Here is a 26509-nt window from a genome sequence, read left to right as displayed (position 1 = left end):
TACCATTGGATGTTCCCTACTGAAAGTACTACAAGGGCTTGATATAAATCAAAAAAATTAAAACATTGCTAAATAGTCAAGAGAAGTCTGATCAGCGTCTTCACCCCAATAATGGAATACAAAATTGCCTCGATAAAAGGCTGTGATCACATGATTGTCAATTACAATTATGACAAATGAATCGCTGATACTTGTAGGAGCCCTAGCGAATACGTAACTGGTCCAAAGGGTAAAATGGGAAGCTGAGGAAACAAGTGCATTATCTAACCATCTGAATTCCAGGATGGGAGCGGGAAAGAGCAGTGGAAATCTTCAAACTATATGCTGTGTACAGTCATGCCTCTCTGTAATCTTGACCTTTATGAATCCGTTTAAGGATTGGGGTTGGAGTAAGACTGTAAAAGATCGTGGAAGAACGCTAGCAAAGAACTCTTAATTTGTACATTTAAGTAACTTTAGTAACAAAAAAGAGGAACAAAGCTGGGTTAATGGTAGAAGCAAATAAATCCAGAGACAAAGAAATGCTTTGGAAGTTAATAAATAAAACATAGGTGAAGGCAACAGTGGTGCGATTAATTGTATGCATCCTGCAGAAATGCCACCTTGCATTTTAAAAAAACCTTTGTGTAACTGACAAACCCTTAGGATGTGAGCTGGTAGAACGAGTAAACGTCTTAAATGAATTCACAATAGTTGTCTGAAATAGAGGTGCAAACAATACTAAAATCAGTAATGGAGCACCGGTGTAAGTGGAATACCAACAGAGTTTTCAAAGAAAATATTCCTCCAGGGTAGGTGATCCTTCTTCTTTTGTACACAAATGGTATAGACACTGATTTGGTGCCTGATAGCTTGAGAGGCTCACTGTTAGTTCCAGTTCTCAGAAAGGGTCCGCTTTTGTTCCGTCAAAAGGGTTTATAGCTTTATTGGACATAGAAGGCAAATATTATACTAAACTAGTACCTTTCCCCCCCCAAACTATTCCAAGAAGGATGCAGTTTAAGGGCAACTTATTAGCACTTTTATGCCTCGCACTCAGCAGTCATACAAGAGACATTCTGTTTTATACCACATTTGTTTTGGCTACGGCTTTTGACTATTTTTGATAGAGGTAGACTATATGAAAAGTTGAAATGTTGCGGAATGCCACAACCTTTACTGACAGCAGCTATAATGATCTGACACCTCGGTAGAAGTAAGGCTATCTCCAACTTTGGCCTCTTCTGTGAAAATATTTACAAATAAAGCGATGACTCAAGGATCTGACCCAGCGCTGCCTTTATTCAACCTATATTTGAGTACTGCCCTTGTAACTCCAAAGTGGCAGAAACAAGAGATAAGGGAGTCCAGGGTGCCAGGTGTCCACAAGGGGATGAGATGGTAGTGGAGTAGCTCCTTTTTGGAGCAAGGGCCCTCACACACCACAGGAGGTGTCATGCTTCATCATCGGGCAGCTCCTCGTTGGGCCGGCGCTGCAATGCCCACAGGCCCGCCAGGGGGCTTTTTGCCGGAGGTCTTTTCTTTTTGCAGATGTGAAGTCTAAGAGGTAGTGGGGCATAAGTGTAAAGAGTAGAAATTGGAAAGGGTGAGTGTGAGGTAAAAATAGCTATAGGGTCCCACATGATATCTTTATTGACTCGGTTCCTATGCTATAATAAAAGCAAAAGTCTGTAGAGTCGTTGCTAAAGAGGTGGGTTTACACCCTCTCGAGCTCCAGCTTGCTTGTGTTCTGTGAGGGGGGTCAACATGTTTCATGCCTCTTATTGTCCAGGTGGTCATGGCATTTCATCAGTGACGGCCGGACACGGACAGCACATGTATATATTCTGTATGTAACACAAGCACAGAAATTAGTCAACATATTCACTTTCACTGCGCTGACAAATTAATGGATCACCTTTTTTCTGTCTGTTGAAAATATTTTTTTAAACCTTCTGAATGAAAAAGATTGAAAAGTAAAGTTAGTACACTATACTGTCGCTGGCCAAATTATATGAATACATTAATATACTTATCGCAGAATCAAAGGCAGAACTGTTTAAAATCTTGAGTGCATCACTGTTGCCATCGAAGTCCAGGATTACACCCCCCCCTTTCTTGGAGAACACTTGTTTTGATAAATATTGTTCAGCCCAGGTCCATGCGTTATTGGGTTGCCCAATTTTGTTGAAAGCCTACTATTGTAGTCGGCTCTTCCAGTAAGTCCTTCTACATGTGCCGTCCCAGATGATGTGGCGTAACGGTCCCTCTGGATCTTCGAAGCACGGGGGCATGCACGCAGGTGCTCTAGTCATATTCCATAGTTGGTGAGGATGGTAGTATATTCTATGTGGGTATTTGTATTGTATAAGTATCGGTTGTTCGCAGATGACCAAAGCATGGGGACCATCTTTGCCTTAGCCCACTCCTTGTCCTATCCGGGGCCCAAGTTCTGCTCCCAACGCTTGCAGAGCATCCGAAGGCGGTCTGGTATGTCGAGCAGGAGAGACCAGTATATTCTGGAGATTCTCCATCCCTATATGTTCCATTTGGACTTTGGTCTCGAGTAGGGTGAAGTAGGCAACACCTTTATCTGGTCCTTGTAGGGGTCTAGATTGTGTCTTGAGTTGTAAGTATGTGTAGAATTATGTTTTAAGTCGTTGTTCAGTTGATCAAACAATTTAATTTGTTGACCAGCCCAGACATTTCTTGGCATTGAAATGCCAATCGGGTCAAATGCTTTGAAACCCTGAAGGGCGGTGGCTTGCGAATCTGTGCACCATACCACAAATGCGTCTCCCAAGTGCGCTTTTTTGGGGCACTGAATTCTTTTATGGGCGGGATTCAAACACAGCAGTGTAGCCCTTGTATGAGGTGTAAGGGTCTTTGACACTGGCACTCCATAGAGCATGCTATGCAGTCCATGTTGACTCCAGGTCTAATTTCAGTCGCACTGTGGATTTCACTTCAACGCAAAAGACCTAGTCACTAATGTAGATCCGTTGCGTGGCCCAATAATCTAGCCTGATGTCGGGTATGCCAAGCCGCTGCCAAATGTGGGTTAAGTGCATTTATCAGATGCAACCCCTGTCCTAAGAAATAGAGTTAACGTTGTTTGCACTGTATTGAAAAACGTTTATGGCATTAAATAGGGGTAATGTAAAGTGCAAAGAAAATGGGTGATTGTAATCCTCTTAAAGGTAGTCCTAGTTTTTTGCCCTGAGGTGCGCCCTCAGGGCAGCACTTTCTGCAATTCAAAATTACCTCATTTAAACCCTTTCTAAAAATCCTTGGGAATTTATAACTTTTCCCAAAATATTCCAATACTGGAATAATCCTCCCGGAATATTTTGGAGAGAGGGGCTAAGGAGGACGGAGGAGGAGGTTGCGCTTTCCTCAAGTATTCCAGGGTTGGAGTTAGAATTGTAACTTTGTCCTTCCAGTGTCTGCCACTCCTGCCCTGAGGGCGCAGTTCGGTGCAGGAAACACAAACATGACATTTCAAACAATGCTTCGCGACTCATAATAGACAGAGACCAGGAGACCCAGCCAAGCATTAGGTTCCCTGCTCTCCCTTTCCATATGTAAAACCTCACACAGAAGTAGTGGAAGTGGCCAGTAGCCACTTAGAGGCCAGTGATAGCCACCATCTCAGGAATCACTTGGTAAAAGTTCGCGTGAGGTCTGCAGGCGTCTGCGTACACCGCCAGCATGTTCATCAAACTGGTAGTGAGTGGGTGGGGTGCTGCACATATATCTAGAGACCATCAGCATACAGGGATACTCTGTTCTCCATGCACTCCCCCCTCCCAATTCAACCGATCCCAGACAATTGCGGAATAAGTTGGCAGGGAGTTTGATCACTAAAGCAAATGGGTGCTGTTAATTTGCACTCCTTCCTCACGACACTGGGAAGGGATTGGACAACACCCCATTAAACTACACCTTACCCCATGGATCAGTGTAGAGTAGGGCCGGATAGTTAAAAAAGCAAGGGTCAAATTCTTGCCTGTGCAATATTTGGTGCATGAAGGCACAAAGGACTGTTTCAAAAGCCTTTTCCAAATTAATTGATATACTGGCAACTGACATGCTATATTTTCATGACTAGTTCGTGCCCAATTCACAAAGGATTTCCCACTATTTAGCTAGTACTGTGGAATGTTTGGATTTAGAAATTGTTCAGTGTTCCGCGATGGGCACTCATGTGAAAGGTGAATTTCCCAGCTTTAAGTTTGTGGGTGTTAATCCCCAAATTGAGGGGAATGTCCACGCAGGAAATGCTAGCATATGTATTCATATCAAAAACAGGAGTTCATAGCCCTGCGGAGGGAACATCGCATATTTAATTGATGTTTCTGGAAAAAAAATATCTTCTTAGCAGAAGTCTAGAACTAACCTGCTTTTCTGGTGAGCTGTCGAACGTCTGTTGGGTTTCCTTTGCAAATGTAAGTGTGGTGTTGTATATTTTATTTAAAAGAAAACTTTATCCAGCCAAGGAGTATCCCAAAAAGTTAAATGTGCAAATGCAGAGTTTCGTTAAATTTTTGGATGTGAAATGTCCACCTGGGCAAGTAATCTGCTCCCTGTTCTCGCCACATTTTCCATCTTTTGCAGACTGTCTTAAGATGGGGTTACTGAGCAGCATCTTGTGACATCTGCCAACCTTAATTGAAATGTAGGCAAGTCAAATGATTGCTTTAGTCATCTAAAGGAAATAATCTCCTTTTGTTTCCAGTTTTCCCCTGGTTCGGCTTGGATATTGGAGGAACACTGGTCAAGCTGGTCTATTTTGAGCCGAAAGATATCACCGCAGAGGAGGAGCAAGAAGAAGTGGAAAACCTGAAGAGCATCCGGAAGTATCTGACCTCCAATGTGGCCTATGGAATCACGGGAATTCGGGACGTGCACCATGAGCTGAAGGACCTCACCCTGTGCGGACGGAAAGGCAACCTCCACTTCATCCGCTTCCCCACCTATGACATGCCGACGTTTCTGCTGATGGCCAGAGACAAGCACTTCTCCAGCCTGCACACGTACTTGTGCGCGACTGGAGGCGGAGCATACAAATTCGAAGAAGATTTCCTCACAGTATGAGTTTTCTGCTTGTATACTACCCTTACTGCAATACGTCATAGCCATGCAGTTTCAGATGCATCTTTTTTTAATGCTGTAGCTTCTTTACTATATTAAATCATTACATTGGACACCTACTTTACAGACACCACCCTGTGTAATAGTGAATGAATCGGTGTACTTGTGGCATGGTGGATGGAGCACCTGAGTTTCGCAGAGAGCCGCAGTGTATGGAGTAAGGCAACATACTGGGTGGAGGCGAATAACGGGTGGGTTCTGATAATGGATCGGGATGTGTTACTTGAAAGTTAACTAGCATTTGTGATTGAACGATTGTAGCGCACTTGTCTTGTCCCACAGAACTTCATAAAAATTCCTACTAAATAAAGATAGCTATGCGTAACTAGAACAGAGTTAAAAACAGTATCTTGCCAGAATGGGTACATCTGATAGTTAACGTTTTTGTAGGATATCATATTTTTTCATTTAAAAATGATAAATTTCCAAATTGTCGGCACAGTCTGGTCGTAGTGCAGTTTTTAGTGCTAGAGTTTCAGCTCTACACGGAGATAGATAAAAATGGAATTGTTACCAAAGATGACTGTAGCACAAAGTCTCGTCTCAGACTCCTGGTTCCGTCCTTGTGGAGCCGGAGCCTCTTACATCAACAAAACATCCCCACGACTCCTCGAGCTGGCAAGGACCACCTCTTGAGCCGATGTTAACTGCGGTGGAGTAATCCTCTGGTTACCAGTGCTCCTGGTTAACTATTCACAGTTTATTAGGTGCACCAAAGGGCTAGAACAGAACATGTAAAACTTTACTGGAGCTCAGAAACAAGTCATGGTCATCTCAGTGAAAGATGCACTGTATTAGAAATGTTTGCGAGGGTAGCATTACATGCTCAATAGTCCTGTAGTTGAAAATCCATCACATTAAACTTAGTCCCTCAGCAGAAAATTACTAAGATTCCTGTAGATTATAATGCGCATCTGTCCAATCCATAGTATTGTCACTTTATGTGAAGTGTTCCTGCACAGTAACCTGTATCTTTTCTCTTTGACAGGTCAGTGACCTCCAACTGCACAAACTAGATGAATTAGATTGCTTGATCAAAGGAGTTCTGTACATTGACTCTATTGGCTTCAATGGACAGTCTCAGTGCTACTACCTCGAAAATCCAAGAGACCCTGTTAAGTGTCAGAAGATAGCTTACAACCTGGAGAATCCATTCCCTCTCCTTCTGGTGAATATTGGCTCAGGGGTTAGCATCTTGGCTGTGTATTCCAAAGACAATTATAAGCGGGTAACAGGGACTAGGTAAGGGCACAATCTTATAAATGTGTTAACCTCTTGTAGCTCTAGGTCAAATGTAGGTGGTTCTGTTGGTATAGAAATAGTGGTTTTACTGCTTGGATGTGCTAATATTCTATTATTCTGTGTTCCAGTCTCGGTGGAGGCACATTCTTCGGTCTGTGCTGTCTGCTGACTGGCTGTTCAACATTTGAAGAAGCTCTTGAAATGGCCTCAAATGGGGATAGCACCAAAGTGGATAAGCTTGTACGCGACATTTACGGAGGGGACTATGAACGGTTTGGATTGCCAGGCTATGCTGTTGCATCAAGGTACGCACCCTGTTTTTATCTATAGATATCTTTTAATGTAATTGCAACTCCAATTTTACACTACTTATTTTGATGACAACTTATTTTTCTTAATTCTTAATCTGCTGCTTTGTGAAGGCTTTTTTTGCAGCCATTTTATCCTTTGGGGAGGAAGGGGCTTTGCATCTTTACACATTGTGCTGTTTTTTTTAAATTTTGCTTGTTTGGAATATTTCTTTTTCTTCTTTTAAATAGAATGTATAATAATATACTTAAATTAGCATATGAAACCCAACAGACGTTTGACAGATGACGTTTACCTGATGAGCATGGTACATCCTGTCTGAAATAATTTTGCTTCTTAGTGACTGCAAAATGACTAGATGTAGGGCTGTAAAAGCAGCATGAACAGCTGTCATTTTCTCTTGCTCTGTTGTTCTATTCAAAGAAAAGTAGTAGGCTTTTTGCCACATACTCAAAGTCCTGTATGTTCTCACTCCCCACAGCGGCGATCGCTCTTGATGCCGATAAGGCTTTTAATAAAGTCTCAAGGCCTTTTATGCATGCTGTTTTGGAATCTCATAGGCTTGGAGACTCTCATTACTATGTTCATGGCCTTAAATGCCAACAGCAAATCAAACCCAAGAATAAATGCCTCTACATCCTCGTACTTTGACCTACACCAAGTCACACAATAGGGTTGCCCTCTTTCTCCTCTACTTTTCTTGCTTGCTATCGATCCCTTACTTCGGCTAAAAAAGTTGCAGCCTACACCGATGATATACTGATCTTCACTAAATATATCGAATCTACAATTCCAAGCATTACCAGTATCATTCATTCTTTCTCTGATGTTTCTGGGTACACATTAAATCGAGACTAGACTGAGGTTTTCTCCTTAAATTAAATATGTTTTCCTACACACTTGGGCACCTCTGGTCTCAAATGGCAGCCTAAATGTCTTAAATACTAAGGTATCTGGTTTTGTGGAGACCTAATGGAGACAGTGCAATATAATGAATCACAAACGATTACCAAAGTTAGACATCTTTAATCCTCCTGGTCCCCGACGTTCATCTCTTGACCTCAAGATGATGGTCAATTCAATAGTTAATTTTGTATCTGCTATGGTCCCGCTAAAACTCTCAATTCTTTTTTCAAGTAAATGGATAAAATTACTTCTAAGTTCCTCTGGGGCGATAAAAGGGCGAGGATGTCCTACAAATCTCTTTGTAAAACTCCACCTCTCAGAGGGTGCCTCCTCCTGGATATGAAACTTTAACAATCTGCGTTCTTGGCTTCCCAGGGAGTTTTTTGCCTAACATCGGATATACCACGGCCCCCATTATGGTTGGAGATTGAGCGCAATATATGCTCGCCATTTAGTCCCTGCTCTATTGTTACAATATCAAAACTTCCTATGTCTCACTCCCGGCAAATCTTTATAGACTGTCAATGCTTTGAAATTGGTGGACAAAAGACTGTCGGAACCTCTTCATAATTCTAGCTAACCCTAAAATTAAAACAGCTAGACAGTCAAGTTGCAGAAACATAGGCTTCCAACGGCATTACATTGACCAGACATCTATATGTCACCAATGATGACCCGATTCCCTTCTCGACCTTTAGCCTCTTCAACATGGAGTTTCAACATAGTTTCCTTAAAATAAATGTGAAACTCTCAAACTCACTCCCACCAAAAACCCATTACTACTTTTAACCCTGGCAAGTTGGCAGCACTCGATGCATATTGCCTGTAGAATCTATAAATTCTTATCAGACCAGCCCGCATCATAACCTTCCATTCTCTACACCAAATGGGCTCATCACTTCCATCCTGATGTCTTCAAGCACATTTCTGATGAGCAATGGCGAAATATTGGTAGTCTTGCTTTTACATAATAAAATCGCTCCATCTCTCATACAATCCAAACTCTTCACAATGCACCTACTCCAGTGCACCCCTGCCTGACTAAATAAACTGTACTTACGAGATTCTGATAAATGTTGGAACTGCAACCAGCATTCTGGCACACACAAACACATGTTCATTGATAGTCCACTTTTGGTCCCATATTGGTGTGCAATCCACGACAGACTTTCAGAGATATTTCACTTCCCCATAACTTTATGCTTTAATGTGATAGCTTTATGTCCCTGGGCCTCAGAGAACGCTATAGGACCCCATGCTAACGATGTGGCTTTTTTCTATCTCCTCCTTACTATTGCAGTGAAAGTTATTCTTTCTGAGTGGAAATCATTCAATCATCTTTCTCACCACACTTGGTGGGCGTGTGTCTCATACCTTAGAGGGGCACGCTCTCTGCATCTCCATTCACAATCTAGCGCTATTAGGTGCTCTCTAGAAAGCTTCAAGTTGGATAACTTTCACACACTACTGACCTAGGGTCTACCCAAACCCTCTCATCTGCTCTTGAATAGCTCCCCTCCTCCATCACACTCTCCTCTTCCCCTTAATGGTTTATAATTCCTTCCTGCAAGTGTTTTTTTCTGATATTCATGATACTTTAGGTGTGTTGTGTACTCCATAACGAACATCCTAGAATGTGGAGACCCTTTGTTATACATAGCCCTTGGTTTATCTACTCCTACCTACGTTTTCGTATTCTGGTTCAGCCTACTTTTAAGTCCTTTTTCCCTATATACTTTAGTGTATGTGAGAAGAATTCTTTGTAACATGTATATGGCATTGGATACATCTACTTGTAATGTTTGTATTATAGCAAACCTTATACTTGTATTGCATGTCATATTACTATGTCTATACACTCAATAAAATACTTTGAACACAAAAATGTAAAGTAATTTAGAAAATAACGTAATTTTTTTAAAGATCTTTAAAAAGTTACCAACTACTTTAAACTATGTCTGATGGGGGCCGTGGCTAGTTCCAACCGAGATGGCCGCACTGTAAGCCAGCTCCTGAGGCCAGCCACGTAAAACCCCAAAATATCTGAACAAATATCAGTTTACCACATTGCGTGGAGAACGGTGTTGTCCGGTGGCCCCCCTGAGATGGTTGATCAGGCCCTCGACTCCAGGGCCGGTCCGTGAGAGAGAGTCTTCGGACATGAGTGCTGCTGCATGGTGCAGCCTACGTAAGGGAAATTGATCCATATCCGGAGTACACACCCGAGAAGAGCACTGGAGGCGCTGCTCGATCAGAGGCGGCGAAAGTAAGGCCCTGAACTGTTAGGGCTGTGGGTGAAGACGTTGCGTCCACAGTCCCCTGGGGCGGAAAACAAGTTGAAGACATGGTGGACGGCGACCTGTTTCCATTGAAGTGCCGGCAGACCGAGGCCAGTGAGAGGAGTCGTCTTGCCGGCTGCCGGAGATGAATGCTTACGGAGGGTCTGTAATGGCGGAACAAGACCATCCTTTAGTTGGAGGCAACTGTAGTGGTGCAGTGAGGCAGGGGATTGCTGCAGGGAACAGGGTATCGCCGAGTTCCAATTTGTCGTGGGCCTTGGACGTTCTGAGGCTCACCCAACAAGATGGACTAAAGGTAGCTAGGGAGAGAGAGCTAATAGGTACGGTGACCCCTCCTCGCCGCTAGGAAGCTGACGTCTGGCGACATTTGGGGGGGGGGGTCCTCTCCCCTCTTCCCTGTACACATATAGAACGATCCATGCCAGGTTCCATCCCGAACACAGTGAGGGGGACGAGGCCAGAGTCCAGAAGCTACCTTGAGTGGGGTTAGTGGCGGTCAGGAAAACTCACAGCACAGGTCAGAGGAGCCCCTCCCAGGGCACAACACACACAAATCGGCTCAGTTGAACCTGTTAATTTGTTATAAAATGTAACCATTAGAAGGTTAACAGATGAGTAGCATGTAGAGATTCCTCCAGCCTAAAAGTTAAGAACCCTTGATTGGTCCCAGTGAACTGCATGACTATATATATATATATATATATATATATATATATATATATATATATATATATATATATAAACACCACGAATAAAATGAAAAACTGAACAACAAGTAAGGCTCACCTTTTTTCTTGTGGAATATATATATATATATATATATATATATATATATATATATATATATATATATATATATATATATTCCACAAGAAAAAAGGTGAGCCTTACTTGTTGTTCAGTTTTTCATTTTATTCGTGGTGTTTTCAGCATGGCATTCCTGACTCGTTTTCTTCTACCTAGAACTTTTTCAAAGGTGGCCAGACACCTAAGCACACCGACTGCTTCCCACAGATATTGTCCGCTTAAATTTAAATCCTCCAGTGGATGCTTTTGTAGATGCATTGTGGGACATGTGGTTCCGCTTCTCGGTGCGTGAGTTTCCCTCCAGTGGGCACAGTATCAATATTGTTCCAAACAGTAAGTCGCTACTCCCCCAGCAGTCCCATTTTCAGAGGTTGCAGGGGATCCAATACCGGGGGGTGGGAAGTCTCCAGCGGCACCGACTTGCCCTATGAACGTTTTCACGAGCTGCAAACAGTGGTCCGAGGCAGGCAATGGTGGCGCTCTTGTGGTGGTGAGTCGCTCGTTGGCGGGTCCAACCGAAACAACATTTTCCACACACTCCAAAAGAAAGGTGAGCCTCACTCGTAGCATTACTTGTTGTTCATTTTCATTTTATTCGTGGTGTTTTCAGCATGGCATTCCTGACGCGTTTCGTTCTACCTAGAACTTTTTCAAAGGTGGCCAGACACCTAAGCACACCGACTGCTTCCCACAAATAATGTCCGATATATATGTCCCAGCCGCTCATTGACCCTGAAGGACGGAAGTACACTATCGTCAGAGACGACAGTAATGATACGCAGGCTCAGGTAAGCAAGATATCGGGACACAAGTGGTCCTCAACGAAGCTTGACAAATTTGCGCAACCCAAGTCGGACGCCTCACTGGCCGGGGAGGATGGGCAACAATGCGTACCGGCCGCAGAGGGGGAGGCCCTTACATTGCAAGATATAATGGCGGCAAATCAGGGGGTCCGATCCGCAATGCAAAATGAAATTGACACCGTGACCTCTGATGCAAGCAGACCTTCGCAATCTTGGCATCCGAGTCAAGACCTCAGAGAGCTCTATCGCTACACTTCAGACTACCACTAAAACTCTTGAAGACCAAGTAAAAGCGGCAGGCTACCACTATCACTCTAGAGGCAAAACTTTAAGACTTTGAAGGAGGCGCACGTAGAAACAATGTCAGAGTCCTGAGGGTACCTGAGCAAGCGGAGGGCCCAGACACTGACCTTCTTTTTGTTGAAGATCTTGCAGTAAAGCAACTGCAGCCACGTGGTTTATCAAACTACTTCTCCAAGGAGCGGGCCCTGAGAGTTCCTGCAGGCTCCTGAGACCAGGAGCGCTTCATCATCCTATTGTGGCAAGGATATTTAAAATTTAACTACAGGGACAGAGATGTGATACTGCCGACGGCTCACTCTCCCCAACCAAGTATGAAAACACAACGGTCACATTTTACCCGGACTTCACGACTAAAGTTCAAAGAACGCAGCTTTCCTTCCTGGAAGTTAAGAGTACTAGGGGGGAAAAGAATTTAAATACGCAATGTTGTTCCAGGCCAAACTTAGAGTAGTGGCGCAGAGCAAAACTTGGTTTTTCGACTTTCTTGAGGAGGCCTGTAACTGGCTGGTTGGCTGGCGGAATCTTGGGGATAGACACTGGAGCGTTTATCGTCAAAGTAGCAAGAAGGAGAAGCGGCAACTAGCCCACAACTGAATCAAGAGAAAGATGTGGCGGAGGACAAACCTTCTGAGACTGCACGGTCGTAGTGTGTCTTTACTCCGATCTTTTGAGACTTTGAGATGTTTTGTGGCCCTCTAAGCTTAAAAGAGACACAAAGTGTTATAATCGGAATTGCTAATTATAAAACTGAGCCACCTGTGGGCTTTTGCAAAGCAGAACTGTGGGGGGTTGGGGTGCCGAGTAGTGGGCCTACCCTTGTCTGCCGCACTGATCTGCTGAATCCGAAAAGAGGACGAAGAGACCCCTGGGCCTTGCAGCACCCTGACTGAACTGTAGCAGTGTGGGCAACACTTTCTATGTTATACGAAGGGGTTGTATAGGGTGGATGGTTGGCCGGGACACGATCCCATACATCAGGACATGAGGTATAGGGTACGTAGGCACTCTACAAAGTTGGTGAGGTTGGCCGTTTAAGTCCACATTGCAGGGAGTGGGAGGGTGTTTAAGGGGATCGTTACTTGTTTCTATTTGTTTTATAGACAGTGTAGCTTGATGACCGCGACGACAATCTTTGGGACGTGCTTTAATCTATTGGCCAAAACAATTCAAAACCTCTCCTGGGTAATTATGTGGGCATGTGAAAAGGGCACCCCAGCTATTCTTGAGCATTCTGTGCTGAGACAGAGGAACTCTTCTAGAGCGGTCATAGTCCTGACCGTAGAATTTAAACACAATCTGTGCAACATACCGTGTATAAGATTGAAACTCCCTACATCTTTAAAATCCTTGCAATGTAAATTGTCTGGAGGACGAAATTAAAAGAGGGGTCGTTTTACAAAACTCCATTCACCAGATATAGCCCTGCTGCAAGAAACGTACCTGCAGGAAACTACCTACGGTGCGCTCAATAGATGGGGTTACATACTGGTAGCACCCGCCCCCCCCCCCCGCCGCCCCCCCCCCCCCCCGCCATCCAGACTCTACACTCTCAGACCTAGGTTCACTTATTGTTAGTTTACCACTGGTCCACTGGGAGAGATGCTCATTGAGGGCGATTGTAATGCAGCACTTAGTGGTGACCTAGACCGTTGGCCGGCAAGGAAGAGAGACCCCACTGCGAAGACACTAGCACTATCCGCGATGGACCAGATAGACGTATGGCGGGTGCGCTATCCATTACTCCAGCAGTCTACCTTTCACTCAAGCGTGCATGGCAGTCTATCTCATATAGACTATTTGTTCGGACTGGCTGGCCAGCTTCTGACTTTTGGAGTGGTTGGACTCGTCTCGATAGTGATCTTGGATAATTCCCTGCTATATGCATTTTATGGTAAAAAAAAACCTCTGCCTGGGAACAGTGTGATGCCACTCAATCCTTGGTACTTTAAAGTGCCAAATATTCGTGCTGGCCTGCAAAAAGCCACATTTTATTATTTTGAGGAAAACGAGGGCTCAGTAGAATCAACCCAGATCCAATGGAAGGCATATAAACTAGTGGTAAGAGGCCAAGGGGTTTCATTCATAGCATGTCATAGAAAGGAGAAATCAAAGCAGCTGGAGGCATTTGTAAAAGAGGTCCAGAAATTAGTCGGAGCTGCTTTTATCCGATCACATGGTAACCTGACATAGACTGCAGTGTAAACTGAAAGAATATAAAGTAATTGCCGAAGAGGCTGCTAGAGCTAAACATTTGGCGACCCAACATCACATCTATGAAGTGGGTGATAGAGCGGGACAGCTACTGGTGTGGTTAGATAGGCGAAAGGCGGCCTTTAGATGGACATTTGAGATCATCATGGACTTGGGGGGCTACGGTTAGTGAGAGAGAAGGGATAGCAGATGCTTTTGTAGCATACTATAACCAGCTATACACACGGTTGCCGTGTACCAGAGCGGATGATGCAAGGGAGCTATTGTCCACATTGGCGATGCCTTCCTTAGGGGATGCAGACAGAGCGTGTTTAGAGACAGACCATACAGAGAATGAAGTGATACAGGCCATTAGAAAGCTATGGGTCCAAACGGTCTCCCGATCGAATTGTATAAGCTTACTGCCTCTAAGTCTCCCCATTTTTAGACTTTCTCAATAAATGGGGGCAATCACCAGATATGTATAACCAGAGGGAAATGGAGGTACTTAAGAAGAGGTCGCCCTCCTAAAGTGTCATATGAAAAAAGTGAGCCCAAAATCTGGGTTCGGAGACCTGTCTTGTATAGTGGCTAAACACAAAATAATATTAAGTGTAGCCAAAAGCAGAAAGAAAAAATTTCTTTCTTGAGTCCCCCCCACTCACCGGAGTTTCCTCACGGTGACATGCTTCATCATTGGGGCCATCCCAGTTCTCTACGAAAAGGGGCGTGCTACGACTTGAGAACTACGTAGGAGCACTTTAGTTGTGAAGGACTATGTGTGGTGCAAAAAAGTGTAGTGAGGTGGAGTGGGTGAGGAAGTGAATTTAAAAATACCGTGCTAGTGGGTGCCCGCTCGCATAAACTTCAGTTAGTTTTTTCTGAAAAACTAACCGCGCTTTATCAATCCCGTAATTGCAGCATTGCTTCCACCGAGGCGACACCGCCCCTCTCAGAGACCATGAAGTGCTATTAAGCACCCACAAATGTAAATATTGAGATTCTACTTTTATTTATGTGTTAAATGTAGTGTTTGTTCACCGTCTTTGTCACGGTTAGTCACTTCTTAGTGTTTGTACAGGTATTTCACGTCACAATCACTTTGCGTGTTTTTATTCAGCACACGCTGGACCCGAGAGGTTGCACTTACCAATATGGGGCAAATTGCACCATATAGAGTATGTATGTATATATATATATATATATATATATATATATATATATATATATATATATATATATTACCTACTGGCGGTCGCCAGTAGGTAGTTATAGTTAGGATTTTTTTCAATGTTAAATCTCAAAATTCTATTTGGAATAACTTTGGCGCCGGTTGACGAATCTGCCTCAAAATTTCCTCAAAATGGCCTCGCGGCGTTCCGGTCCTTCCCTGAAAGTTTGGGGGGGATTCGTCAAGCGGGGGCCGAGATAAAAGGGGGGTCCCAAAACGCGTTTTCCCCATGTTAATTTCCATAGGGCGGTCGATTTCACTTTTAGCCCGAACGGCTGAATGGATTTCCACCAAACTTGGCAAAATTGTAGGGACTGGTAGCCCGATGTGCCTTTGCTATGTCTCAAGATATGTGCTCCAGTGGATTTTGAGTAATTAAGGTTCAAAAAAATATATATATCTATAGCCGCGCTCCGGTACGCGCACCGGTACGCGCACCGGGCGCTTACCGCGACTTGCGCGCAGAAAGCTGATTGGCTCTGGGGTGTCTGTAAACATTCTAAACAGTCCGGAGCGGCCGCCATCTTGTGTCTCGGTAGGATCGAGACACGAGAGGTGGCCAAAACAAAGAGGGAAATGACCATAAGGGGGCAGAGTAGACCCCCCTTGACCCCCTAGGTTTGATGTGGGGGCCATAAAAGGGCCCCGCGGAGCAAAAAAAAAATAAAACATTTTTTTGATTTTCGCGGGGTGAGCGCCCGGTACGCGCACCGGTACGCGCACCGGTAAGCGTACCGGGGAGCGTACCATGGGGAAAAAGAATGACAGTTTTAAAAGTAGCTGTTTAAACAAAAAAATGTTTTGTTGTTTTTTTTATACATACACATACATATATATAAATGCATATGCATATATATATATATGCATATATGTGTATATGTGTGCGTGTAGAGAGAGGTAGAGAGGTAGAGGTGTAGAGGTAGAGAGGTAGAGAGGTAGCGGTAGAGAGGTAGAGATTAGTAGAGAGAGAAGAAGAGAGAGGTAGAGAGGTAGAGAGTAGAGAGTGAGTAATAGAGAGTAGAGAGTGAGTAGTAGAGAGCAGTAGAGAGAGTAGCAGAGAGTGAGTAGTAGAGAGTAGTAAAAGTAATTTACAATCGTTCGGAATATCGGTGTTTGGGCAGATATGATCCAGGGACCCCCAGTATGCAAGGGGAATTAGTCCCCCCTCTACAAACGCGCCAGTGGCCTGCATTGCAGAGGTGTAACAAGGGTGTGGCCTCATTACACTTCTCTGCAATGCAGCTCCCTCGCGCATACTGGAGGCTCCTGGTGGACCAGTTGACCCCAGGGACCCCCAGTATGCTAGGGGAATTAGTTCCCCCTCTGCAAACGCGGCAGTGGGCTGCGTTGCAGAGAGGTGTAACAAGGGGCATAGTCTCATTACACCTCTGCAATGCAGCCCCTGGCGCATACTGGAGGTTCCAGGTGGGCTAATTGGCCCCCAGGGGCCCCCAGTATGCTAGGGGAATTAGTTCCCCCTCTTCAAACATGCACGGGGGCTGCGTTGCAGAGAGGTGTAAAAAGGGTTGTGGCTTCATTACACCTCTCTGCAATGCAGTCCCCTGGCGCATACTGGAGATTCCTGGTGGGCTTTCAGGTCTTATATAGTTAGGAATTAGCATTAAAAAAACCTTTGAAATTCACTGAAAAAACCATAGGTTTCACACCAGTTATAGTTAGGAATTAGCATTTAAAAAACCTTTGAAATTCACTGAAAAAAACATAGGTTTCACACCAGTTATAGTTAGGAATTAGCATTTAAAAAACCTATTAAATTCACTGACAAAACCATAGATTTCACACCATTTATAGTTAGCTGGAAATTTTACTGACATAAAACCATTGAAATTCCCACGTTATAGTTAGTTGGACTCACTATAACTTGCGCGCCTGTAATGCACTGCTGATGACGTCACATATTACATCACTCATGACATGGTCAGTGACATCACTCATGACATCACTGATGACACCATCCTTGTGACAGAGTGACAGACCTAATTTCAGTGTAATGTAACGCTTGAAACACATATTCAAAAATAGAAACAAACATTTTCAAAAAAACGGAGATACCCAAACCAGTAACAACAACCAATTCAGTAATTCCACCATCTATATACACATCCACTCATTCACCAACAGTTCTATATAGTCACTCATATATATACTCACTCATCATATGTAGTGATACACCTATACATCCTGTTACACATCAGCAGTCATCCAAAAGTTACTCACACACATACTCACACATGCAAATAAACTATTGAACATCCATTTATTTGCATATACATTTATACACACACTACCACCTTACTTCTAAGGAAACTTACCCATACTTACTCTCTTAAACAATCACTTATAGAAACACATACTTATTTAAACAGGAACTTCTACAATCTCTCACTATATATACTATACTCACTTATATACATCAATACTCACATATACTAGATTAAAATATATGTCGTTACTAATGAAGACACTAGTGAGACAGTCATTCACTCACTAACACACACATATACACACTCATCCACCCATACAGTCCTGCACATATGCTGTCTTCAAAACACATACAAACAGTGAGTCAGTCACCAACCCCTGCAGCCACTTATACACAAAGAGAAACACTGATACAAACATTTAAATATTTAAACAATACTCGCTAATATATGTATTCACTAAGATACACGTAATAAGCCAGTTACCCAACCAATTTTTTTTTTAAAAAACATCCATTTACACACTTATTGAAACATTTATTCTTCCATCGACCTTTACAAATACATATATAAAACAAATTTATTTTTCAGAAAGACACACATTCACTGGATGGTGTCATCAGTGATGTCATGAGTGATGTCACTGACCATGTCATGAGTGATGTAATATGTGACGTCATCAGCAGTGTATTACAGGCGCGCAAGTTATAGTGAGTCCAACTAACTATAACGTGGGAATTTCAATGGTTTTATGTCAGTAAAATTTCCAGCTAACTATAAATGGTGTGAAATCTATGGTTTTGTCAGTGAATTTAATAGGTTTTTTAAATGCGAATTCCTAACTATAACTGGTGTGAAACCTATGGTTTTTTCAGTGAATATATATATATATATATATATATATATCGAAAACGTGCATCATGAAGGACTTGCATGTCCCCGATCTCCTAGAGAAAGGGGTAAGGTGTTTTTAAACTTTGTTTATGAATTTCCTTACAGGTTCTTCAATGAGCAATACATACGTCAGTAAGTTACCGCGTATGTACTTTGAACCACGCATGTGTTTAAATTGAGCAGCGTTCACCATTGTAAATAATTTCTTTACATTAATCGATAATTTAACCTTGATTTAGGTTTATAGGAGTGGCATACACAGGGCTGGTCCCTGTATGGTCCTGCAGAAACGCTAGTGGTAGCGTGAAACATGTTGACCATATACTGAACCTACCTCCATAGTTGGTCGGTCCACAGTATAAACCCCATTTTTTAATATACCAACCTAGGAGCAGAATAAATTATTGAGGCCCACTGGCAGGGTATTTTTAAATTCACTTACTCACCCACTCCACCTCACTACACTTTTTTGCACCACACGTAGTCCTTAACAACTAAAGTGCTCCTACGTAGTTCGCAAGTCGTAGTACGCCCCTTTTCGTAGAGAACTGGGATGGCCCCAATGATGAAGCATGTCACCGTGAGGAAACTCCGGTGAGTGAGGCGACTCAGACATTTTTTCTTTCTGCTTTTGGCTACACTTAATATTATTTTGTGTTTAGCCACTATACAAGACAGGTCTCCGAACCCAGATTTTGGGCTAATTTTTTTGATATTACCAGATAGTCAGACTGTCCAACATTGTTGTAATACATAAAACTGGGAAACCGCTGGAAAGGTGCGTCTCTTAGACCAATTTCCTTGTTAAATGCTGAGGTCAAGATTCTTGCAAAGATGCTAGCAACCAGATTGGCTTCAGTGCTCCATGCATTATTTCATGCTGATTAATCAGGATTCATGCCTGGAAGAAATACTGCGCTTCGCCTGAGACGTCTGCGTGGAGTGTTTGGAAGGGCAAAATATATTTAGGAGAAGGCTGTTGTGGTGTTAGATGCTAAGATGGCCTTCGATATGATCCGAGTGGTTTTTAGGTCTCGCCTGGACATCGCATCCGAAGGATGCGTCCAGGCTGGAGACTTAAAGCTGTCTGACACGGGGGAATGAGGGACAAGAAACTGTGACGAGCTTATCCTTGGCTGGATTCAGCTCCGTGCACGCGCACCAACATTCACGCATGCGCACATCACAGCCACACGCATACACAGCACTCACGCATGCGCACATACACACGCATACACAGGCACACCCCCGTCACCTACACGCATACACAGAGACCCCTCCACACACACCAGCCCCTCTCCTCTCGGCTCCACGCACACGCATTTACACTTACACAGACACGCAGGCACCCAGACAGGCAACCCCCCCCCCCGTCACACACACGCATACACACAGACTCCAGGACACATACACACACTGTTGGACAGGCCACATGACGGGCCGCTCTCCCCCGGCTCGACCAGGCCCGAGCCCAGTCACGCAAGCACCACACACCACCATTGCACGCCCTGCGTCCCCTCAGGGACCCCTGCCCTCGAACATGATAACCTCGTGGGTCCGATCCACTGCCGGCCCATGCACCCAGCCCGGGCCGCCATCTTGGACACCTCGCCACGAGGCCGCCTGGCCCCCGATCGACCTCAACCCTGGGCCTAGCCCAGCCTCAGACAATCCGGCACCACCCTCCACCCAGGAGGTGAGCGGGCTACTTGGCAAGTCAATGGGAGAAAGAGGTGCCGATGGCTCTCCCCCCGCCCAGTGCCGCTCGCCCATCGCCCCCCCGGGCGCTGGCTCCACCCCCCTGCTGGGTGTCTGGACTCCCTCATCCCGGACCTCCCGACCTCCAAGTGCGAGGGTCCGGACATCAAAGCACGCCAGCCCTATAACTGGGGCAGCTCCAGAGCAGGAAGTCAGTTGTATCTTGGAGTCGAGAGACGTAAGAGGAACTCATCCTGGACGGACTACTGGCGCTGCCGTAGCTCTGTCCTGTGCACCATCGTCCTGCCTGTTGGCGCTGCCACAGCCGTCGTAACCTTCATTCTTCACCGTCGTCCGGATCTGCTGGCGAGGCCGCGGACCGTTGTAACCATCATCTTCATCGGGACCTGCTTGGCTTCTCCACGGCCCGTCGACCATCCTTCATCCATCTCGGGACCTGCTTGGCTCCTCCACGGCCCGATCAGCAACCACGCCGAGCTCGAGGATTGAGAGCTATTTAACTCCTTGGTAACTAAGACTGTCCCGCTACCCTTTCTCCTCAACCAGAGATCAGAACCGAGGGGACCCCTGAGTCCAGACCTCCTTGTATCATAACGACGTAACCTAAGAATTGCATATAAAGTCTCGTTAACCTTCAATCTTGTGTGGTGTCCGTCTGTGGGGGGGAAGTTACTTACCTGTACAGTCGTTGGAGACGGCTCTCCCTGGAGACCTCTCCCCGTAATCTCGGCCGACCCTCCCGGTCCGTCTAACATTGGTGGCCAGCGGCGCGATCCGAATCACCGCATAACGTACAGAGAGTAGCTCACCCCACAACGAACAACAATGTCGACTAAAGAGAGCGGATCAACTGAGAAGTTCCAAATGGAAAAACTAGAGGAATACAGCCATCGTGAACTAAAGCAGTTCTGCATCGAACTAGGTATCGCTACCACCGGACTAAGTACCAAGGACGATTTTAAGCATGCCCTAGAATCTTGGGCAGAGACCGGGGATGTCGAAGCCCCTGAGCAAAGCACCGCGAAAAATACCAACACGGCCCCTGAGGGGCAAAGAACCAGTCTCTCGCAAGACGAGATCCAAGAAAGAGAAAAAGCCCGACTACACGAACTCGAAATGGCCCGACTCAAGATGGACATAGAACTCAAATTGGCCGAGCAAAAAATAAACTTAGAGCACCTTCGCCTCCGAGAAGAAAGAGAGGAGAAACAGAGGCAAAGGGAGCTCGAGGAAAAAAGACTAACGTACGAGCACGAACGGAACCTAGCCGAGATCAACCTGCGCAAACAAAATAAAGAGTTAGGGGTGCCCGACAGACCGTCCACCCCAGGGACCGCGGAGAAAAAAGTGCACATCCCCAAGGATGTGGTCCGAGAATATTTTCGAGAAGACGACATCCAGCAATGGTTTAAGGCCTATGAAATCGCGATGACTGCGCACCGGATCGATAGAGCCGACTGGGGAGCCGGCCTATGGGGCAAATTCCTCAATGAGGGCCGCGATACTCTGTTACAGCTCCCAGACCACCAGATGACCTCCTACGACCATATGAAAGCGGCCCTCCTCACCCGCTATGGCCTCACGCCCGAGATGTACCGTCAGAGGTTCCGAGACTGCACACGCATTCCAGGTACAACTTGGGTGGACTATGTAACGTACTTTAGCCGAGCCTTCGAAGGCTGGATCAGAGGGAACAACGTCACGACCTACGAGCAGCTGTTCAATCTGATGGTATGGGAGCATCTGTCCAACAATTGCTTCATTGAACTACGCCAACACCTCCTCGACAGCAAGTTAACCGATCCCCGGCAGCTCGCAGCCGAAGCTGACCGGTGGGAGATCACCAGAGTGGGCCGGAATGGGTCCTACGAGCAGAACAGGAACAACAATGGTCACTACCGACCCAGAGGAGGAGGAGGGGGCCAAGGACGAGGAAGAGACAATACTCCGGCCGCCCCCGCTACCAGCACCACCCCCCCGGCCAACCGGGGCAGCACCCCGGCGCGACCGGGATACAGAGCCAATGTTACATGTCACCGATGCCAACGAGTCGGCCACTATGCAAACGACCCAAGCTGCCCGCAGTATCAGAGTCCAAGACCCCGCCAGGTGGCCGCCGCGGCACTAGGGGAAGAACAGATCTCCGAGGAACAAGAAACAGGCGAGCAAGAGTATCAAGAGTGGGAGCCAGCCGCCATGACTCTCGCGTGCTTAGGGGGAAGAGACATGGTCCCGCGGGTCCCCCTACCCGCTAACACCCAGAAGTACAGCCAATGGGTGAGCATCAATGGACAACGGGCCGAAGCCCTTCGAGACACCGGGGCCAGTGTGACAGCCGTCCGCTGTCATCTGGTGACCCCAGAACAATATCTACCGAACGTTCTCTGCCCTGTGCGATCAGCCGACAACTCGGAAAGTCTGTGTCGGATGGCCTGCGTCCCCTTTGAGTGGGGAGGGGTCTCCGGCATGTTGAAGGTAACGGTCCGAGACGACGCCCCCGTGGAATGCCTCCTCGGAAATGACCTGGAAAGCTCCCCGTGGGCAGCCGTGGAGCGAAAAGAACACTTGGGGATGTTGGGCGTCCCAGACTGGGCGTGCGTCACCACCCGGTCCATGGCCGCCCGTGCCAACCATCACCCGGAAGAACCCGAATGGCCGGCGCCACCGCCTCCGGTCGCCCCCGCCGAGACCCCCGACCATGGCATCCCCCTCGAACTTGCTCAACCTTCCGACCTCGCTAATCTTGATCAGTGGGCTCAAGAAGGGGGACCCACACAAGAACAATTTCGTCAGGAACAGAAGACCTGCCCCTCCCTTGAGGGACTCCGACAACAAGCGCTCGCCCAAAGCGCCGGGGATACCTCCGGAACTCATTGGGTCTACTGGGACAATGATCTATTGTACAGCGAGCAACGAATCGCCGAGCTGGGGGCCAACCGAGTACTAGTGGTGCCCCTCCGCTTTAGAGACTTCCTGCTAAACCTGGCCCACGATGCCCCCCTGGCAGGGCACCTGGGACAGGATAAAACCTACAGCCGCCTAGTGACCCACTTCTTCTGGCCCAAAATGAGAAACGATGTGCACCAGCATTGCCGATCTTGCCCCACGTGCCAAGCCAGTGGGAAGAGCGGCCGCAAATTAAAGGCTCCCCTGCAACCCTTTCCAGTAGTCACAACCCCATTTGAGAGGGTCGGGATAGACATTGTGGGACCCCTGGACCCGCGTACAAGACAAGGCCATCGCTTCATCCTGGTACTAGTGGACCACGCCACCCGCTACCCTGAGGCTATTCCTCTCCGGACCGTGACAGCCCCAGTGGTCGGCCGGGCCCTGATGGGGATCTTCTCCCGTGTGGGGTTCCCCCGGGAAGTCGTCAGTGACAGAGGCACGAACTTTATTTCTAAATATATGAAGTCCCTCTGGCAACAGTGTGGGGTCACCTACCGCTTCACGACCCCCTATCACCCCCAAGGAAACGGACTTGTTGAGCGGTTCAATCGCACGCTAAAAGGGATGATCGGGGGATTGGAAGAGCCCCTCCGTCGCCAGTGGGACGTGCTGCTGCCGTGCCTCCTCTTCGCCTACCGGGAGGTCCCACAGAAGTCCCTAGGCTTCAGCCCCTTCGAGCTGCTCTATGGGCACCCAGTACGGGGGCCACTCAGCCTGATCAAAGAAGGCTGGGAGATGCCTCCGGCCAAGAGTCCTCCAGATGTCTTCCGGTACCTCCTCACCCTCCGCAACCAGTCCCGGCGGTTCAGAGACCTAGCAAAAGCCAACCTAGAGGCCAGTCAAGAGGACATGAAGAAATGGTATGACCAGAACGCCTCATCCATTGAATTCGAGCCGGGGCAACAGGTCTGGGTAATGTCCCCCACAGAACCGTGCGCTCTCCAAGACAAATGGACGGGACCCTTCAAGGTAATCGAGCGCAAGGGTCCTGCCACCTATCTGATCGATATGGAGTCCGCCCGGAATCCGCTCCGAGTCCTCCACACCAACAGACTGAAACCCCACTTTGCACGAACAGAACTCAGCCTCTTGATGGCCACAGACAATGGGGTTGAAGACGACTCCGAGCCTCTCCCTGACCTCTTGCGGACCCAGGAGCAAGACGGCTCCGTGGATGGGGTCCGACTCTCGGAGACCCTCACCAGAGAACAACGGCAAGAGTGCCAAGCCCTCCTATCACGGTTCGCCAGTCTGTTCTCCCTCACCCCGGGTGTCACTTCCTGGTGTGTGCACGATGTGGACACCGGAGACAGCCCTCCTATCCGCCACCGGGCCTACCGCGTACCTGATCGGGTACGGGCCTGCATCCAGGCGGAAGTAGCTAAGATGCTCACGCTCGGGGTCATCGAGCCCTCAGACAGTCCATGGGCCAGCCCGGTCGTACTGGTCCCCAAAGCAGCCGCCCCCGGGACCACACCAGAACTCCGGTTCTGTGTCGACTACCGGGGCCTGAATGAAGTCACCAGAACGGACGCACACCCCATCCCCCGGGCAGATGAACTGGTCGACCGAATGGGCGCTGCCCGCTACCTCAGCATCTTCGACCTGACGGCAGGTTATTGGCAGATCGGCCTCACACCCCGAGCACAAGAACGCTCTGCCTTCTCCACCCCCGATGGCCACTATCACTTTACGGTCATGCCCTTCGGCATGAAGAATGCCCCAGCGACGTTCCAACGGCTCGTCAATCAGGTCCTGGCGGGGCTCGAAGAGTTCAGCGCCGCCTACCTGGACGACATCGCTGTGTACAGCCACCATTGGACCGAGCACCTCCACCACCTCCAAGCAGTGCTGCAAGCCCTTCAGCGAGCTGGCCTCACGATCAAGGCCAGCAAATGCCAAATTGGACAAGGGTCGGTGACCTACCTCGGACACCAGGTGGGAAGCGGCCTAGTGGCCCCCCTACAGCTGAAAATTGCCGCCATCCAGAACTGGCAACCCCCTATCACTCAAACTGAGGTGCGAGCCTTCCTGGGCCTCACGGGCTACTACCGAAGGTTCGTGAAAGACTATGGTACCATCGTGGGGCCTCTCACCGAACTCACGTCAAAAAATCAGCCCAAGAAGGTGAACTGGACCCCAGAGTGTCAAGCGGCGTTCGAACAGTTAAAGGCCGCCATGTGTTCCGCTCCTGTGCTCCAGGCCCCAGACTACAGCCGGGAGTTCGTCGTCCAGACGGACGCCTCCGACCAGGGCATTGGGGCGGTCCTGTCCCAAGTGAACACCGAAGGCCTCGATCAACCGGTGGCCTTCATCAGCCGGAGACTCCTACCCCGGGAACAACGCTGGAGCACCATAGAGAGGGAAGCCTTCGCTGTGGTATGGGCCCTCAAGAAGCTCCGGCCCTACCTTTTTGGCACCCACTTTCGGGTGCAGACTGACCACCGACCCCTGCAGTGGTTGATGCATATGCGGGGGGAAAACCCAAAATTGCTACGCTGGTCCATCTCCTTACAAGGTATGGACTTCACAGTCGAACACCGGCCTGGGTCCGACCACGCCAACGCCGATGGCCTGTCCCGGTTTTTCCGCCTCGACGAAGAGAGTCCCCAAGAGGATGGGTAACTCTCCCCGCCTTCAGCTGGGGGGGACGCATGTTGGACAGGCCACATGACGGGCCGCTCTCCCCCGGCTCGACCAGGCCCGAGCCCAGTCACGCAAGCACCACACACCACCATTGCACGCCCTGCGTCCCCTCAGGGACCCCTGCCCTCGAACATGATAACCTCGTGGGTCCGATCCACTGCCGGCCCATGCACCCAGCCCGGGCCGCCATCTTGGACACCTCGCCACGAGGCCGCCTGGCCCCCGATCGACCTCAACCCTGGGCCTAGCCCAGCCTCAGACAATCCGGCACCACCCTCCACCCAGGAGGTGAGCGGGCTACTTGGCAAGTCAATGGGAGAAAGAGGTGCCGATGGCTCTCCCCCCGCCCAGTGCCGCTCGCCCATCGCCCCCCCGGGCGCTGGCTCCACCCCCCTGCTGGGTGTCTGGACTCCCTCATCCCGGACCTCCCGACCTCCAAGTGCGAGGGTCCGGACATCAAAGCACGCCAGCCCTATAACTGGGGCAGCTCCAGAGCAGGAAGTCAGTTGTATCTTGGAGTCGAGAGACGTAAGAGGAACTCATCCTGGACGGACTACTGGCGCTGCCGTAGCTCTGTCCTGTGCACCATCGTCCTGCCTGTTGGCGCTGCCACAGCCGTCGTAACCTTCATTCTTCACCGTCGTCCGGATCTGCTGGCGAGGCCGCGGACCGTTGTAACCATCATCTTCATCGGGACCTGCTTGGCTTCTCCACGGCCCGTCGACCATCCTTCATCCATCTCGGGACCTGCTTGGCTCCTCCACGGCCCGATCAGCAACCACGCCGAGCTCGAGGATTGAGAGCTATTTAACTCCTTGGTAACTAAGACTGTCCCGCTACCCTTTCTCCTCAACC

At 47.7% G+C, this 26509-nt stretch overlaps 1 protein-coding gene across 1 annotated transcript in view; it reads left to right on the top strand.

Moving 5' to 3' along the window:
• LOC147725583 (pantothenate kinase 3-like) overlaps window positions 1–26509 on the top strand; it is a 103664-nt gene that overhangs the window by 17120 nt on the left and 60035 nt on the right. The window contains exons 2-4 of the mRNA XM_086964280.1: window positions 4718–5070; window positions 6122–6375; window positions 6504–6680. Coding sequence (XP_086820406.1) covers window positions 4718–5070; window positions 6122–6375; window positions 6504–6680 — 784 coding nt within the window. The remainder of the gene's footprint in view (window positions 1–4717; window positions 5071–6121; window positions 6376–6503; window positions 6681–26509) is intronic.

Source organism: Lissotriton vulgaris, chromosome 3_2, assembly GCF_964263255.1.
Source record: "Lissotriton vulgaris chromosome 3_2, aLisVul1.2, whole genome shotgun sequence".
NCBI lineage: Eukaryota > Metazoa > Chordata > Amphibia > Caudata > Salamandridae > Lissotriton > Lissotriton vulgaris.
This window is presented reverse-complemented; position numbering and strand designations above follow the sequence as displayed.